Here is a 17776-nt window from a genome sequence, read left to right as displayed (position 1 = left end):
CGTCTTTGTTCCAAACAAGTAGCAAAATTGTCAATCCAGTGTTTAAAAAAATTTGAAATGTCTATGAAAGTTTAAAGTTTTTTGGGAAGGTTCTGAATGACTTTGAGTTTCTTATTTTAAATGATATGAAGGCGTTTAAAGCAGCATTCCACACGCGGTATAAACGAGGATAAAATGGATTTGAAACACATTTGATATAAAAAAATATTGTTTATTGTATTCAATATAGATTTACGATCCAACATCAAAAAAGATGCTTAAACCATGAATTTTCAAAGTTCACTTTAAATGTAAACTAATTATCAAACAGGGTGCCGAGATATTTAGCAGATTTAGAAAAAAGTATTTCTTACCTTGCTACTAACAAAAAGATTTATTTGTAAAGAAATAAAATAATAGATTTATACCCATTTATTTTAACTTTCCGTTAAGTGAAGTAATCGGAAGGTGGGAAAAATGCTTTACTAAATCTATAAAAATTAAATCCCTGTTTATTTATTTTTATACTCATCACCGATGGATGAGGGTCATATTCATTTTGCAAAACGTTTGCAACGCCCAGAAGGAAGCTTCAAATACCTCACATCAAATTGTGAACAGTTTTGCTTTCTGTGCTTTTGCTGTTTACCCATAAACTACAACGCCATATAAATTTACACTTTTATTCTGGGATTTGAAAATATCAGCCGCACACACGCAATGTTATAGTCGCAAAAGTAAAGCTACCTACTTCAAATTTGGCAGAAACATTGGTAGTTTTTGCAGGCATGTTGGTGCGCTCACAGTACCACGTAAACTGAGAACACCTCTGTTTTTTAAAAGGAATAAAAAATTGGTTTTTTGCTCATTACTCATAAACTATAGCAGATAAACGTACAACAATTTCAACGTATATTCTGTGGACGATGCTCTAGCACCTGGACAAAATTGGAAAAATTTATTACATCTACACAATACTATAGTGTATCAAAAAAGAATTTTTTTCCGTACCTTTCTAAATAAGCTTTAAGAACCCTATAAAGTATATAAATTCTTGGCCGGTTTCAAATTTGGAATGCAACTTAGGGTGTCTGTCTGTCCATCTGTCTGCCGGCGGAACTATGTAGTATCTGCGGTAAACCTTCTCCCATGAAGAATGAGATAAAAATACCGCCTACAAATTTGCAAAAGAATTTGGAAATGACTTAAATCTTTCCAAGGACACGCTTACAATGCACACACGCTTATGCGACAAAAAATTTTATTTTCAAAATTGAAAAAACCAGCCACGCCTCCTCCATATTACAGAGCACGAAAATTTAGTTCTTTTACTTATTTTGACTTTTGTAGGATAACGGTGATCGGTATAAAAGAGTCAATCGCATCCGAATATAATTTTTTGACTTATTTTATTTATATTTTATTTATTTACCCATGAAATTCAGCTAAAATAAATTAACAACCGAGTTCAATTGACTCTTAGAATGAAATCTGATGGTAACTATTATTAATAACTAATTCAAAGTGTATGAAAAGAAGTAAAGAAAAAAATTACGAAAATATAAAACAATAAAATTCATGTAAATAAGAGAACAAGAAAAAAAGCGTGTACACATCTAGCACAGAGGTAAATTCGAAGCCGGTACAGATTTGATTTGTGTGTGAAGCCCTAACCCGTTACAGACATGCAAAAGTTTTACAACCAGTAATAGTATACAAATTCTATGTATTTGCGAATCATATATAGATGTTAAGATTAGAAATTAATTTAAATACGACGTAAATTAATACACGAAAAAAGCTTACATCTGTGTTGGTTTAACTGAATGAAGCAGTTAAAGAAAATTTTAGTCTTCTAAATGTTAAGCAAATAGACAAGAATTATAAAGTGTTAATTTCTTGATCTGATATTTGCTACGCGAAACGATTTGCCTGCTATAGTTTGCCAAATAATTGAGACGGACGTTAATTCGATTTCTGTGTGAGTGTGATCGATTAAGGAAACGAATAAGCAATTAACGTATATACAATGTATTTTTAAACATAAATACTAAATTAAATATTTATTGACGTTGGCTTTAAAAAAAAAATGTACTCATCTGACGAGAATTGAAGTAATAATTACCCGAACTTCATTCCATCGCGAGAACAAAACTTTTATGGTAATCAAATAGTGAAAACATTTCCCTGTTCTAGAAAACACAATTTATCCTTTTTATAATATCGCAATATTAATTGGTGCACAAACATGTAGAGGCAAGGCTACACAAAAAGCGCCTGAATGTCATATACGCTACTATAAATGGTCTGTAAAACATTTATTTGCCATCAGAAAACTTACATCTAGATTTCGGCCAAAAGTAATGATTTGTTTTAGAGTATAAGAGAGAATTGGAAAGGAACAAAATTAAATTTTACTTTAAGACTTAGATGCTATTGCTTTAAGACGTTTGTCTTACAATTTATTCCTCTGGCTAAATTAATTATAATAATAATACATTAACTTTATAATTTCTCTACGTTTTTTGCAGGCTAATAAAATCGGCTTACCGCCATTCTTCTGTCACAACGGCGATCATTTAGCAAATCCTCCACCTGCGCATTGTGGTATAGCTCCTTACCAATTGGACCCCAAAGCAATGGGTAAATAGTAAAATAATTTAGCTACCTCTTTTATTATATGTATTGGTTTATAATGCTACTTTATATATTACCATCTTTATTGCCAAAACGGAATAATATTTTTAAGAAATAGTTTCACTTTAAATAGTTTTAATTTTTCACTGCTTTTAGACAATCAACAACTGCTTTTAGACAATCAACAATCCTTGTTTGATAATGTTCAGAAAATCAAGTTACCTCCGTAAGGCTCAGTATATAGATAAACCTAATATACAGCCAGTAAGCAAGCTGTACTCCTCTCAAGACATAGTTTGAGGGAAATACATTGAACCTACTTCGACGTGGTTTTTCATTCTCGCTATTTTCAGTCGGGTAAGAAATACACGGAACAGAAATCCGAGAAAGATGAGGGGCATGCACATATGTAAGTAATGAAAACCTTCTTCTCTTAGGTAAACTTGGGTTAACTTAGGTAAACGGTAATTTGGAAGAAATAGTATGGGTTTGAGGGAAAACATGGTTAATTTGACCAAGTCCGTTTATTTTCAAATAAGTAGCCTTATCGGTCGGTAAGATTAAAGATGGGTGAACCTTAAGTCCTCCTAAGTGTTGCCTAAATTGGTGCAAAGTTAATATAACCTTGTACCTCAATTGGTGCAACTTCTGTACTTAGAAAGTATTAGGCACTGTAAAAGTTCAAAAGGAAGAGCAAAAAATAATATTATTTCGACCCTATGTAGGGTTCACAATTTAGAAAAATGGTACTAATGAACTCATTATAGACAGAAATCGATTGCTGGACTAATAATAACGGTCTAGCTAATCGCGAATCTTTGACATTGTACTTTAAAAATAAGCAAGCCGAAAAACTTTGATGAGGAAGGTCATTATTAGATTAGATTGCACCTGAATGATATTGCAGCTTGCTCACCTAATTTAGCCATACAATAATAAAAATAAAGTTCTCGGGTAGAAACAACATTTTCAAGAATTTGTCTTGCAAATCGATTTAAATCAATCTGATTATGTGAAGTGCATTTTATCTAGATTTATTGTGACAGTAAAATCATTTTAAGGTGTAAGTTATAACTAAATTTATTTATTATACCAAATTATTATAAGTTTTTATTTAACTTAGTTTTCTCTCAATATGAAAACTTCCAACTCATATTTCAAGCACTTTCATATATCCAATGATCCAAAAATTTTGCGACACACTTTAAGGTACAATGGCAAGGCAATGTAGTGCAGTTATTTTTGCTGTATATGCAAAATGGCAGTCAGAAGAATATATGTTAGAGAGGAAGTTGTCAGTCGATAGTTTGGGCACTTTCGCCGGCCTAATCATGCTGTGTATTTCGCAAACTTTTTTTTTTTCTGATGACCAAAATTTCGTGTATGTTGAACATAGCTCTCTATATAGTGGCGGATTATCTCTTTCTTAACAATCTTCTTGATATGGGTACCAAATAAAAGAGCATGGACGTCACAAAATAGTGGGTTATATTTGCTTAACAATTTCTTTAATATGGGTATAAAATGAAGGATTTGGAGAGCAGAATGCGACATGATATATGTGTTAATGTGACGGTCGTACGCGACTCGACATGCCCGATTATTTTTGTTAAAATGTCTTTTTTATTATGGGTATCAAGTAAGTAAGTAAAGGATTCAGGGCATAAAATACATTGTGCAAAGCCAACTGGGAATAACGTTTGGAATAGTTGGGCGCTTATAGGAATATACAGAATGACACATTTGAGAAAATAGATAATTCGATTCATAATGGATTAAAAAGTAAAAAATCAACTATATAAAAAGTTTCTTTAAAACAATCAAGGTTCTTATACCTGAAAATATTAAGTGCCCCCGACTTTTATGTGTGGTCTCTTAAAATGGACAATTCAGTTTCCATCGTTTAGTTCACTTAAATAAAAGCTTACTTTAAAAAAAAATGTTTTTATGATTTTTTTTTTAAATATTAATAGAATTTTCGTAACTAAGCAATGTTGTCAATGTTTCATGCATTGCACATGTAATAACGAAATACGAAAAAAAAATTATAACGTTTGTTGCTCTATTTATAAAAAATTTTCTTTGTGGTCTTTTAACATTTCGACATTTTTAACTAGCCCTTTAGCTGCTTATTAGCAAAATTCCGTCATATCCTCGAAAAAATCCCAAAACTTCAAACATTTTTATTATTATATAGCTTGTTGTAGGCTCGGCTTCTAAGTACCAAGGAACGTTTGTAGAATGTGAGAAAAATTGTCTGATCTTTTAATTAACTTACCCCGATATATCCACATATCCCAAGACAGATGTAACTTTTCTCTTTTCTATAAAACGCCAAACAGCAGAAAGCAAAGTAGACATCGTAAAATGATGGCCGTATATATAGGAATCTTTGCTTTAGCTTTAATCTGTTAGGAATTTTTTACTTTCCCTGTTTTTGTAATGATAAAATTCTCTCTGTTTGTGTTGTCTCACTTTTATTCTAAATGGAAACGACGTAAGACTCTTGGATTATCTCACTGGTCCATTTTCAGATTTTTCTAATTGCAGTGGCCGTGGCGCGCCAATTTAATATTTGCTTATATGTCTAGTTTGAATTTTGCTCTTAAATAGTGATAAAAATTGATAGAATATTCACGCAACACAATGTTTTAGTTGAATAAGGTCATATTCCTGTTCTCCTGCCTATATACCAAAACGCAGATTTCTCAAATCACAAAAACTGCTTATTGTTGCAGCAAATTCTAACACAAGTTTGCAGAGTATTTGAAATTACGTACCATGTACATATTCATTCACCGGAGTCACTGTAACACTGCTTTGATTTTATCGGCATTTTTGTGTAAATTTCGTCAGTAGATCTCCTGTAATATATTTGTAACTTTTTTTCCTGAAGAACCGAGCTTGATTTTAGTTTCTTGTCCGAACGGTATACTAGACATAACTTTCAAATCTTTTGTCCAAACGTGACAGAAACAACGGAAAGCCCATTTGATATTACGAAGATTTGCAAAAAGCCTTTATCTTCTGAGAAAGTAACCTCTTGATTGTGTTATTTTGGAATTACTACTTACCAGTAGAAATCATACCATACCCGATATATCATAATCTATGACTTACCGAATTAAGAACAACTGAGTCTCTAATACTGTGCCCGTGAGAGTTGTCTTTTTCAGCGATACTATCCGCATTTTGACTACTTGATGAGCACTTGGATAATATTTTAAATATTGTCTTTTAAAGGTGTCGGTTTTCCCTTATTTTCAGCCTACGTGATGTTTGTGTTTACATTTTCAAATTTCACTTTTAAAGCATAAAATTTGAAGAAGCCGCCATGTAGATCCTTTTGCTTTTGTGGCGTTATTAATGGAAATTAAACACTCGTTGCTTTAGACGACTGTTTCGATATATCTCGACTCTAGCAGAATGATTTTTTCTACTTCTTAAAAGGCCGTAACAAATCGTTTTTACAAATTAAGAGAAAGTAGCCGAAAGTAAAATAAAAGCAAAGAGCACGAATTAACTTATAGAATGGAGTATTATTGCTTAATGACAATTTATTTTATCACAAACATTCCATAGTTGTTGTTTGCAGTTTTCAATCCGCGTATACTAAGCCAAAACATTCAAACGCGAGAAAGCAAATATTAAAACTGTTGGCACCAAATTAACACAAATCACATTTGCAAAAGCATCTGAAGAGTTGTCTTAAGAGTTAAGGAGATTTTAAAATGGAGGAACCAAGCTCCTCATGTGTGACTATATACTGCATGCATAAAACACCTCTCCTTCAAATCGTTCCCTTTCGGTTCGGTCAGATTCAGAGTTGTGTATGCAGTTTCCTTTACGCGAAATCCACTGTATCAATACGTTGTAGCGCGTACATCACTAGTTACAGCTATTTGCGTTTGCAGAAGTAATCGTAACTACGTCACTACCGTTTCGACGTTGGAACGTTAAGAACATTTTGCGCATCATATAAGGCTCTTCATTAATTTATTTTCGAAAATTTGCACTGGCATTTGCGACATCATCCATAACAGTCTCTATATTAGCGTCTTATGCCTTCGATTTCATCTGTGCCGACGAACTTCATTAACTTGTCAGTAAATTTATCTTTAGATCCTGCTATTAGGAAATTTCGTTTAAGTTGTTTACGTTATAAGTTACGCCGTAAGTTTCATTGCTTTAAGAATTTATTAACGTTAGCCATTCTTTTTTGCTTTTATATCCATTATGTAGCAATGAGGGAAGTATATTCATTTTGTCAAAACGTTCACAACGCCCAGGAAGAAGCTTCGGACACGCTACCAAGTATATACAGTACCCCCAAGCCATACTCGTACACCTAAACTAATTTATTAATCTTTCTTATTACATCACAAGAGAAAGAGTTTAAAAAAGAGTTACTATAAATTTTATTAGTTAATTCAAAAACGATTACAAAACAAAAAACAAACTTACTTTCTGAATTCCATTAATCTTTTATAAAGCGGAAATATAATAGACTACTCATTTCAATCAATATCACAATATCACACTCGTACACAATATGTAACTTAATTTTTTTTTATATATATTAATATATGGTATGCAGACCTCTCTTAGTTTAACTTTTTGCCGTTCACCCTGAAGAGTTTCTTTAAATCGACTTTGGAACCCGAAGCGCGGTGGGGTATTTTCCTATCGAGAAAGCTCCACAAATTTTTAATAGGATGCACACCTGGACTCTGGGCTGATGTATCCATGTTATGTGGGCAATTATATAGCACTTATTGTAAGCTTTATGTTTGGTAAAAACACAAATCTTCATCAAGACCAAGTTTTTCCTTACAGAGGGGCAAAGTTCCTTTCAAAATATTAAGGCACTTGTACCGACCCATAATTCCTTCAACAAAAAGCAATACACCGGCCCGGACGTAGAAAATGGAGCCTGAACCATTACTACCACGTCGCCGTGCTCTGCTCTTAGCTTCTTATATTTGGCAAGGACCGCTTCTTTCGACCTTCTCCGCATATAGATTCACCATCTGAACCAAGAAGGTTGCCAGCGATTAGCATGTTCTTTCAAAATGACGAATCTTTTGATTGGCGTTCCCTTGCGGATTGCAATCTTGCCTTTTGATTTCAATGTTTAATTTTTTTTAAATTATCTTCATAGCGCGCAGAAGCTAGCGCGTATCGGAGACTTTATGTAAATTCCTGGACGGTTTCGAATTCGAAATTCACTTAAGCATACCGGTCTGCTCGTCTATGCGTCTGTTCGTCTTCTTAACTGTGTTGTACCTATGATAGATATTCTACCTTTTGCAAAAGTGTAGATATCGCCTACAAATTAGCCAAAGAATTTGAAAATGACCTAATCCGGTCAAAGGATGCGCCAACAACTGTGTTGCAACAAATCTGTGAACACTTGTGCTTTCCATGTTTTTTACCATAGAAATTTCTACTTTTAATATGAAAACAGAAAAAATCAGCTGCGCCCATGCCATATTATAAAGTATGGAAATGTACTTCTTTTTTATTAATCTTTTTTAGGACCAGTGATGGATATAAACGATTCCGTGACAACGGAATGTAATTTTCTTACTTGCTATATTCTAAGGCCTTATATAAAAGGAAAAATATTATACATTATAATAGGTTTACTAAGGTAGGCAACGATGATGTTTGAAATGGTAAAAGTGGGCACATGGCAGGAGGACGGACAAGCATATTACTGAGAACTACAAGTGAGCGCACAACAGACATCTCACAAACGAATACCTGCCGTATAACGGACGAACGTATGTTTCTTCACTTATATTTTTTTACTTCATTTTCTTTTTAATTTTGTAGCATCAGCTAAGCCAGACTAAATACTGATACTGCTATATATTTACGTTAGAAAAGACGTGGCTTTTTTCGTCTTTATTCAAACCTATTTCTCTTATAATTTTAATTGAAAGCTCAATCAATTCATTTTCACGAACTTCTTTTGAAAGATCAGCGTTACACATTAATGTAACGACCACAAAACAAACTGCTGGCAAAAAGGCAGTAACAACCGAGTAGATTATTAAAGATGTATAAAAATATTACAAACAACATATATAAACAAACATATTAAAAGAAATATGAAGATAAATATTAAAAAATTATTAATATTGAAACATGGTTAAGTTAAGGGACTCTGAGACAAGTAGTGTGTATATAAAAGTAGAGAATTACGGAGAGGATTTCAAAAATATTAATTTAAATAATTGACGAATATTTGAATGAAGAAAGTTAATTGTCGGGCAAAAGATATATTCTTTTATTAATAAATATTCAAAATAACTTATTAAAAATTCTTACCGTGTTTCACTAGAACATTTAATTTTACAGCTTTCGATTGGATTTCACAGGTTTTCAATTCGAATGAAAACAACAACAACAAAAAATGATTGTTCAACTGGCAATCCGAATCTTTTATAACCTTCAGGTTTGTGAGCAAGAGACAAAAAATTAAATTTCGATAAAATTAAAAATTTAACTTACACAACATAATACTGATCAAGAGTATGTATGTTTTACTGGGTCTCTGTAGCTCCTTTAATGGTGCTGCAAACGTTTGGTAAAAAATAACATTTCTATACTCCGTAATACTGGTTGACCGTCGCGTGTTTTCGTCGTTTAGCACCGTAGCGTTAACTAGAAAATCTATGCGAAAATTTTATTTTGGTATCTCTGGTAGTTTATAAGTAATGTGCACAAAGCCCAACTTTGTTAGTTTTTGTAAAAAAAAGTGCTAGCAGTTCATTTTGCACTATGGGTGTACGATCGATCCCATTTTCTGTAGCAGAAGAGAGGAAGATGGAAGTACTTGGGTTCTTTCTATTTGAAATTCGAAACAACTGGTGGGAAACGCTTTTAACATGTGTTTTAAAAATGTTTTTTTATCACATCAAACTTTTTCATATATATCATTGCTTTGCAATTTCAGGACCATAAAACTGCTCCTTATTGTTTGAATGTTTTTCCTTATTCTTTCAGTTAAAGCGATAATCGGCGTTTGACGCTATACCTGCGACGAAACAATATAAATATATGATTCTGTGCCGAATTCATAGTAAACATTAAAAACAAGTTTTTAATTTCCCGACAAAAGCATCAATTCCTTTCAAATCGCTCTTAGCCATTTATTCGTTTGTCATCTCGATGAAACAGTTCAAAATGTCAAGAACGAATTTGTTTCTGATAAGGAATTTTTTCCACATAGTCTGAAAAGTTCTAAGTATCAGTTAAGTCAATAAATCAAACTAATTTTTTGAAAAACCGTTAATATCAAAGTTTCCAGAACGAAAATGAAAAACCTGTTTTTGTGGTAAAGCTGTGGTAAAGCATCTTAACCATAAACGCCATGACTATTTTTAACAATGCTTTAAAGCATTGTCCCGTTAGTGAAGCGGGTATGCATGCATAGGCATTTTTTTATGTTTTTTGTAGAATACCACTTAAATAATGTAGTGAAATTATGTTAACCATATAACTTTAGGAAAATTGAACGATAATTCACACACCATTCAAAGCATGAAGTAACAATCAATAAATTCCCTTTAGTTTGCCCACCCTAAGTATAATACCTCGTTATTCATCCCTTTCATCACTAATGTTGAGGTTTGATAAGTAAATTATTTAGAAATTATTAAATGTGAACAAATAAAACGGAAAACCAAAAATTCATAAAGAAGGCACTTATGATTTCGATACAACGATATGGATGGCTAAGATTATTACATATTAGGGGTATTTGCTTAAAAGCTATTATGTATATTCCAAGTAAAAAGGTAACAATACAATAATAGTGTAAAAGCAACAATAACAAATTATAATAAAATGCTTATAATTGTGCCCACCAAAAGATTGACTGTTGATAATTTTGCATAGCTTTATAAATTATTGTGTAAAAGTAGAAAAATTATGTAGTTACTTAATATCCCACCAAATTAATTGTAATTTTACAATTTGTGCAGAAATTTTATGGGTTTGGATATTATGAATCGTTGAATGTCGAATTATAAAAAAATAAGTTTCTTTAGCCGAATTTCGGACAAGTAACTCCTGATCGGTCACATGTTTATTAACGTTATAAATCGTTATGGTGCGCTTGTACAAATGGAAATAAATTGACATTTTCTAGCTTGATTAAAATATGTTAAATTTGAAGCACTTCGGGCTGATATGCAAATTTTCAATAGATGAACGACAGTCCGAAGTATGGTCGAATTTAAATTGACACAATATCTCATATTAATGAACGTATATATTTATGATAATTCCTAAGGTTTCTAAGAGGTATTTCTAATTAAAAACTAATGGAAGGATTCGAATAGCTCAACCGTTGATTCTGACTACAGAAAAAGAGTGTGCGTGTTGCCTGTTGCTCTTATTGCACAATAATTTGGTTAGTTTTTAAAAATTATTATATAATCCAAGAACCCTTAAAAATATTCGTTAGTGCCTGTGAGTGTTTCGTTTCCTAAGGTTCTTTTTAAATAATAATTTTACGAATATGAACCCATATGTATGTTTATGATTGTTTAGAGGTGTGCGTACGTGGCTAAGGGGTGAAAAAGTCAAAATTGTTGTAGCTACAGCTTACGCAATTAATGTCTTTTATTTTTTATTGGGAATTTATTAGTAACTTTTTGCGGATTTTAAAAAAGACTTTGTGTAAGTGGTCTGAATTCTTATGTATTTATAATTACATGACTTTATGAGTTGTGTGCATTTAAACTGCCGATAACAAACCGGCAAAATTACCCATATTGTAATATCGGATATATGTGTATCCCTATTCGAACAAAAAATATATAAAACTTGTGGCAAATTCTGGTTCCTTTTTGATCATCTGCGAGGTTACTTTTGAAGGGTATTTATATAAACACTACATAGAGCAAACACAGACGCATTTACTATCTATTTGCTGTTTAAGATTAGTACTCACCTTAAGCACGTAAACAATACAATACTCCATTGTGGAACACAAAGTTATAAAATTTATGATCATTATAACTTTCTTTTGATATGAATAAGCTCTTGGGGCAGGAGGTATATTAGGTATATTGGGTGTGTACGATCGTATACAATAACTAGAACGACGTAAGATAGACGCAACTTTTGTTACACCAATCGATTCACAATATGAATTTAAGCTTGTTCGCCCATCTGTTAACGTACAGGTCGTAATTTTTGCCCCGATATAATTTAGAAGCGTCGTTATATGGCAAAATGTTGCAATTTTAAAAATTTCGGAGAAAAGAAAAGAGCTGAGTGAATTGAAACTAAATTTATATTTGATTCGAATGGGACAATGTTAAAAGCATTTTACTTCAATGACACCGGAATTTCCATCTCATTCCTTACCGTTCGTTATTATTGTTATTATTACTATTACTACTCAGTATATTATTCTCAACCTGCCTTTGTTTTTAACTAACAGAAGTTACACTTGGGTGATTCTTACATAACGAAGTCTCCGAGAAATGTAGTCTAAATTTAGTGCAGCAAATTTATATATTGTATCAAATCGCTATTTTGAATTAATTACATTTTATTTCCATATAAATGCTATTTATGTAAGAGCTGTTATATGGGTCATTTTATCCCCATATTCCACACTCCTTTAATACGTCGAAATAACATTTCTTTTTTACCGACCTTTATCGTAAATGTTAAAAGTAATGTTCTGTTTTTCATACAATGACTCCCAAAGAAAAATAGTCCGATTCAATTCATTTTTAAGAAAGTTTATTTCTGGGCCAAAACCTGACTGCACATGAAACTATATCAAAATGTCTGTAAATTTAGCTTAAAAACACTTTTATACGTATTAGATAGGCGGATTTATAAAATGTAGTTTTTGGGCACGGAAATTTTAAAAAGTATTGAGTCTAAATCGATTTGAAGTGCAATAAAAACTATTTAGAATGGATATAAAACCACAGGAAATCCAACTTTCCAATCTACTACACCTTGGTAGAATGTATGTGTTTAGTATATAAACATACTTGCGAATGTTAAGAAAACGTGGTAATCAACAGTGTTATGCGGACTTACTATTAATAGAACACTGGATGATTTTGGTTTATTCGATCACATGAAAATTGCAGCGTAACTTTTAAGAACCTCTTAGTAAAATTATATTTCACAAAAAAGGCTGAGTCACCCTGATTTAAACGTTGATGACAATGAACGCAAAGAAAACATAATCTTTTTACAAGCCGATTACAAATTGTATTTTGACAATTTGGAGTACAGTATGTTAATAGCATCTAATTGTTTCACCATTAACACGGAAATAACGCAGATATACAAACACCACTAAAATTAATTTTGCATCTACCCTGTACATTTTTTCCTCTGATACTACTACGGTCATGTAAACTACCCTTCTTTTCTATAAATGCTTTGTTCCCATATATGTTATAGTGAAATGTCGCAAACATTGTGAAATTGAGATGTTATTATAGGTTATTGTTGTTATGTACTTATGTATGTTGCATGAAAAAACCTAGTAAATTAAGTAGGGGTGAGAGCCACCATCTATCATACACCAGCCACTGTAAGATTCTAACCAACTATTGCTTATTTAAATCAACGGATTTATTACGTAATACTCATTAAATGAAACAAGCGAAAACAGTTGGTGGTACACTCTCTTCCTCTATTGTGTATTATTATTTTAACATATTGTGTTCAAGAAGCGTTTTCGCATACGACGACCGAGATTACAGCAGCGACGATCATCTTTGGGTATAAACATCGAAGAACGCATATTATTATATTTATGCCTAGGTAATTTCACCAGAGAAAGGCGTCATTAAACGATATGATTTCAATGTGTAAATTCACGTTTATTTAAAAAAAGGAGCAGAGGGACTTGTGACGTAGTCTGTTGAAAATCGTTGTCGCTCTTTATGCCATTATTTTATTTGCTGCCTGAGCTTCGATTTCGATGACCGATTTAATTTGTTTTAGCACAATTTTTATGTTGTATTTTTAAATTGGTCGAACGCAAAATGAAATCAAAGCTTCTTACATCTTCAAATATAATTTTAGAATTCATGTTTATATACAATTTTCTTTTATTATTCATCAAGTTTATATTCACCAATTATATTATTAAATGCTAAAAATATTTTTTTAGTGTTCATTTACCATTAACTTTTATAATTTTCGTTAACGTATTTGAGAAAATTATTTTAAGATATTTCAACAACGAAGTGCATGTAGTGCATTAAATATAACAACAAATGTAATACTAATGAATGCTAACAAGGGAGGAGAAAAAACATGGTAAAATCTAAATTTATGTCTAAATTTATGTACATAAAAATAAAACAATATTAAGCAATAAAAAAGAAAATATAAAGTAAATAAAAGATGATTAACCCTTTAAGTATTATATCATTTCACGGTTATGACGAGTATACATGTACAAAGTAAAATGTATATGCTGTTATTTATGACAAAAAGTCAAGCGTTGCCTGATAATATTTTAGAATATGTAAATTGCCCTTGTGTACAAACAAAACCTAAATTTTGATTAAAAAAAATTCCAATTGATGATTTAAAGAAAAATACGACGCATAACGCTTTCTCGATTGTTGAGCACCAACGTTTGGATGGTCTTCTAATACCATACATGTATCAGAACGATCAATGTTCGTGCACGTTTGAAATTAAAATGTATTTGCCTAAATTAATTCACAATGTGTGTGCGGTTTGACGAAATAAATATATCACCATGGTGGGCATAAAAATAAAACCCGATTAGCAATTGTCACACATTGGCAGACTAGCATTAACATATCACTTCAAATAAACAGTGCATTAAATGAGCTTTAGCCCTTATTTTCGTCACAGATGGTTTTGATAGTTTTGCGTTATATGATCGAGACCCAATTCTTAAATTTGAGAATACATGGCCCCTTTCGGCTTTAGGCTTGCATTGACAATATTTAATGTTTTTATTGAGAAACTCTTTACTGTACGCATTTTTTTTTATTTTCATTTAAGATGTAACACCACAGTAACAGTCCTAGGAAAAAGTTTTTTTTAATATGTTGCTTGGGATCGAAGAAGCCACCACCAGTCATCTGTAACGGTGTGATAGGATGAAATTGGTAATGCAAACTTTTATTACTAGATTTTTCTTGCATTTAAGTAAGAATAGCTATATATAATAACCCTGCCATTTCTAGTAGTTGGTAGAAACAGTTTAACACAATATCTTAAAAATAAAACATTTGTCCCTACGTCATACGAGAATACAAATTTGATTCAATGAATGAGCACCAAAGGACTCATACACTAACATGCATAAAAATCTGAGAGCAGAGGAGATGAACGTACTAAAGTATTCTTCGACAACCCATAAAGCTACCATGGAAACTTAAACGATATCAATGGGGACAAATTGCAATTAGAACACGAGATATTGTACTCTTAGGCGACTTTAACATGTGCCGCAAACAGGGCCGGAAAAATCTGCGACTAAACGGAAACTGACTGATGACAATTTCTTCTCTAATTTAAATAGAGACATGACGTCAACTTTGGAACAGGCTCAAATATGTTAGTCATTTTCAAATCCAACAAATTTTAAGCACTTAAAATTTGCAACCTACGCACTTCCACCACTATCAGTGTCTTCTAACTGTAAATTTATAGTAGAGTTTTAGATACTTACGTTAAATACCGTATATATTATGTAATAATAAAATATCGATTTATATCGGTGCATTCTGTAATGTATTTTTAATGAAATGTTTTTATGGTGATCACGCGCGGTGGATCCATCAAAAAATTCCATAAATTTTCATGGTTTTCGTTATATCGCAAATAAAGAGCGTTGTAATATTTCTGGTCTTAATTTCGAATCCTCAAGGTATCAACTACCTACTTAGAAAAGTAATATAAAGTTTTAACACTTTACATTGTATGGTGCACGTGGTTGTCCATGTCCACTCTAACTTAGTAACAACTTAATAATGCGCAAAACGAATTGTATAAAAAAATTTTTTTTAGTTTTATGAAAGCTCAGGGTAATTTCCTATATATTAAAATATTTTGCGCTCATTCTGTAAATTTTAGAAATATGAATCTTTTATCCCTTGCAATTTGTAAACAATGAGCAAAACAGCGTTGCTTTTAGTTTCAGCTGTACTATGGACTTGCTCTTGGCCAATTTGGCTCATTTTCAACGCCAACTAGCGTGCAACAAGTTGCAACGTTTCTGCCCAGAGAATGTCAAGAACACACATGCACACCAATACACAAACAATTAAGAATATAGACTTAGAATATTAGTTCATCTCTACTCAATAAACCAAAAAAAAAAAAAAAGTTAAGAATATATACGCTCTATAATGTCTCCTGTGAAGTGCTATTATTTATGAAATAAATTCCGCTACAGAACAAGTCATTGGCCGAATGCAAACTATAACACAACCTAATTGTAATAAAGAAAAAAAAATTAAGTCAACTAATAATGTACACTCGGATACAACTAAACACTAAATTAACCCTTAAATGCATGCATTTTTATTTCTAATAAACAAATATATGAAATCAACCGCAAAATGAGTATAGCTAGTAGGAAATATAAAAAAACAAAACTACATATAAATTTTTACCTAATTTTCAAAAAACCACACTGATGTCTTTCCACGTCATCATATCGCTTAAGTTCTAAAAATTGACTGTGCACAATAATATAGTACTTCAAACACAAAAAATATCTCTGATTACATTATAAAGCACGAAAATCCATGAAATAAGTATTTTTAGCGTTTTAATGTAAAGGCACGTCGTATTTGCTACATGACCATTGCGTGGAACTCTTATATAGTGAAATTTTTTAGGTCAATCAGTTTGAAAAGATAGACCAGTGGCCAATGCCGTCTTTTTTCGTATATCCATAGACGGCAAAGGATGATATGACCCTCTATATTTTTTCGCCTGTAAACTTTGCGGTAATGAGCCATTCCTAGACTGACCTCTTCTATTGCCATTTATACGAGATCCCACATTACAAAGAGCATCAGCCAGATCATTGCGGAACTGAGCAAGATTTGATAGTTGTTCGTTGTGAATGCCCTGTGCAATGGAGTTCTTCTTCATAAGTAGCCGCGAATTTTTTAGGACAAGATCCAATAGATGATGGAACAGGCGGGGGTACCATTTGTGTGTTTTGATTCCTATATAATAGCGACCTAAGTAGTTATCCAACAAGTCCACTCTACTCAGGTGCATATTATAGTCTGCTGTGTAATACCGAGACAATCGGAAAATGCTTTATGATTCCTGATCTTGATATCACTCTGGCTAATCGTAAGATGACATTATTGATGATTCCTGAATCTGGCTTATCTGCTAGTCTACTTCTTTTGCCTTCTTATCCGTAGTACTCTTGGAAGCCGTACGCGTATCCCATGGGAGACCACATAAAACAAGTAGGTTCTAGCTCTACTTGTGAGGCTTGTTTGGCAAGTATTGTTGCAGGAAGGGACCTATTGTTGTTGAACATATTTGTCCGTGTATTGAAGAAAGTTAGTCTATGAGATGAAAATGTTTCATTTAGGTGATCTATTACATTTCTGATCTTGTGTGAGCGATAGTGATTTGGGTGAGCTCTCGGAAAATATTTTTCATAATACACAATATTTTTCATAATATACATACAACGTTTCAACTCGTACGAAATTAGTGTAAAAGTTATTTAACCACATTTTAGTTACATAGTTATTTAATTATCTCACACAATAAATACAAAATAACACTAGGGGTAGTGACCTTTACTAGGACCGATACAGACGTATTTTTTCATCACGGAAAACTTGGTTATTTTTGGATAAATTTATCAATATATGCCATAATATAAATATTATTCGTTTCTCTCTATCCGAAAACACTTTTTCCTATATATTTTTATAGCTTTTTATACAAATGGTCGTAATTTCCAACATACGCCAAAATGAAATTTAAAACATCCAGCAATTAAAATGAAATAAATTGTCAAGATTCTAGTTGTGTTCGGAAACGATGAAGTAGGTTTAGTAAAATTAAAATCAAAACAAAAACACTATGGAAAGAGGTGTGAGGTAAAGATACAATTTATATCGCTATGCATTTG

At 32.2% G+C, this 17776-nt stretch overlaps 1 protein-coding gene across 2 annotated transcripts in view; it reads left to right on the top strand.

Moving 5' to 3' along the window:
- The window catches only part of LOC119643770 (protein pangolin, isoforms A/H/I/S-like), a 189649-nt gene that overhangs the window by 144032 nt on the left and 27841 nt on the right, over window positions 1–17776 (top strand). For both annotated transcript variants that reach the window (XM_038043240.1, XM_038043239.1), the window contains exon 6: window positions 2511–2622. In XM_038043240.1, coding sequence (XP_037899168.1) covers window positions 2511–2622 — 112 coding nt within the window. The remainder of the gene's footprint in view (window positions 1–2510; window positions 2623–17776) is intronic.

The sequence above is a fragment of the Glossina fuscipes genome, unplaced genomic scaffold, assembly GCF_014805625.2.
Source record: "Glossina fuscipes isolate IAEA_lab_2018 unplaced genomic scaffold, Yale_Gfus_2 61594, whole genome shotgun sequence".
Classification (NCBI taxonomy): Eukaryota; Metazoa; Arthropoda; class Insecta; order Diptera; family Glossinidae; genus Glossina; species Glossina fuscipes.
Note: the sequence above shows the minus strand (reverse complement) of the source record. Positions and strands in the feature narration are given on the sequence as shown.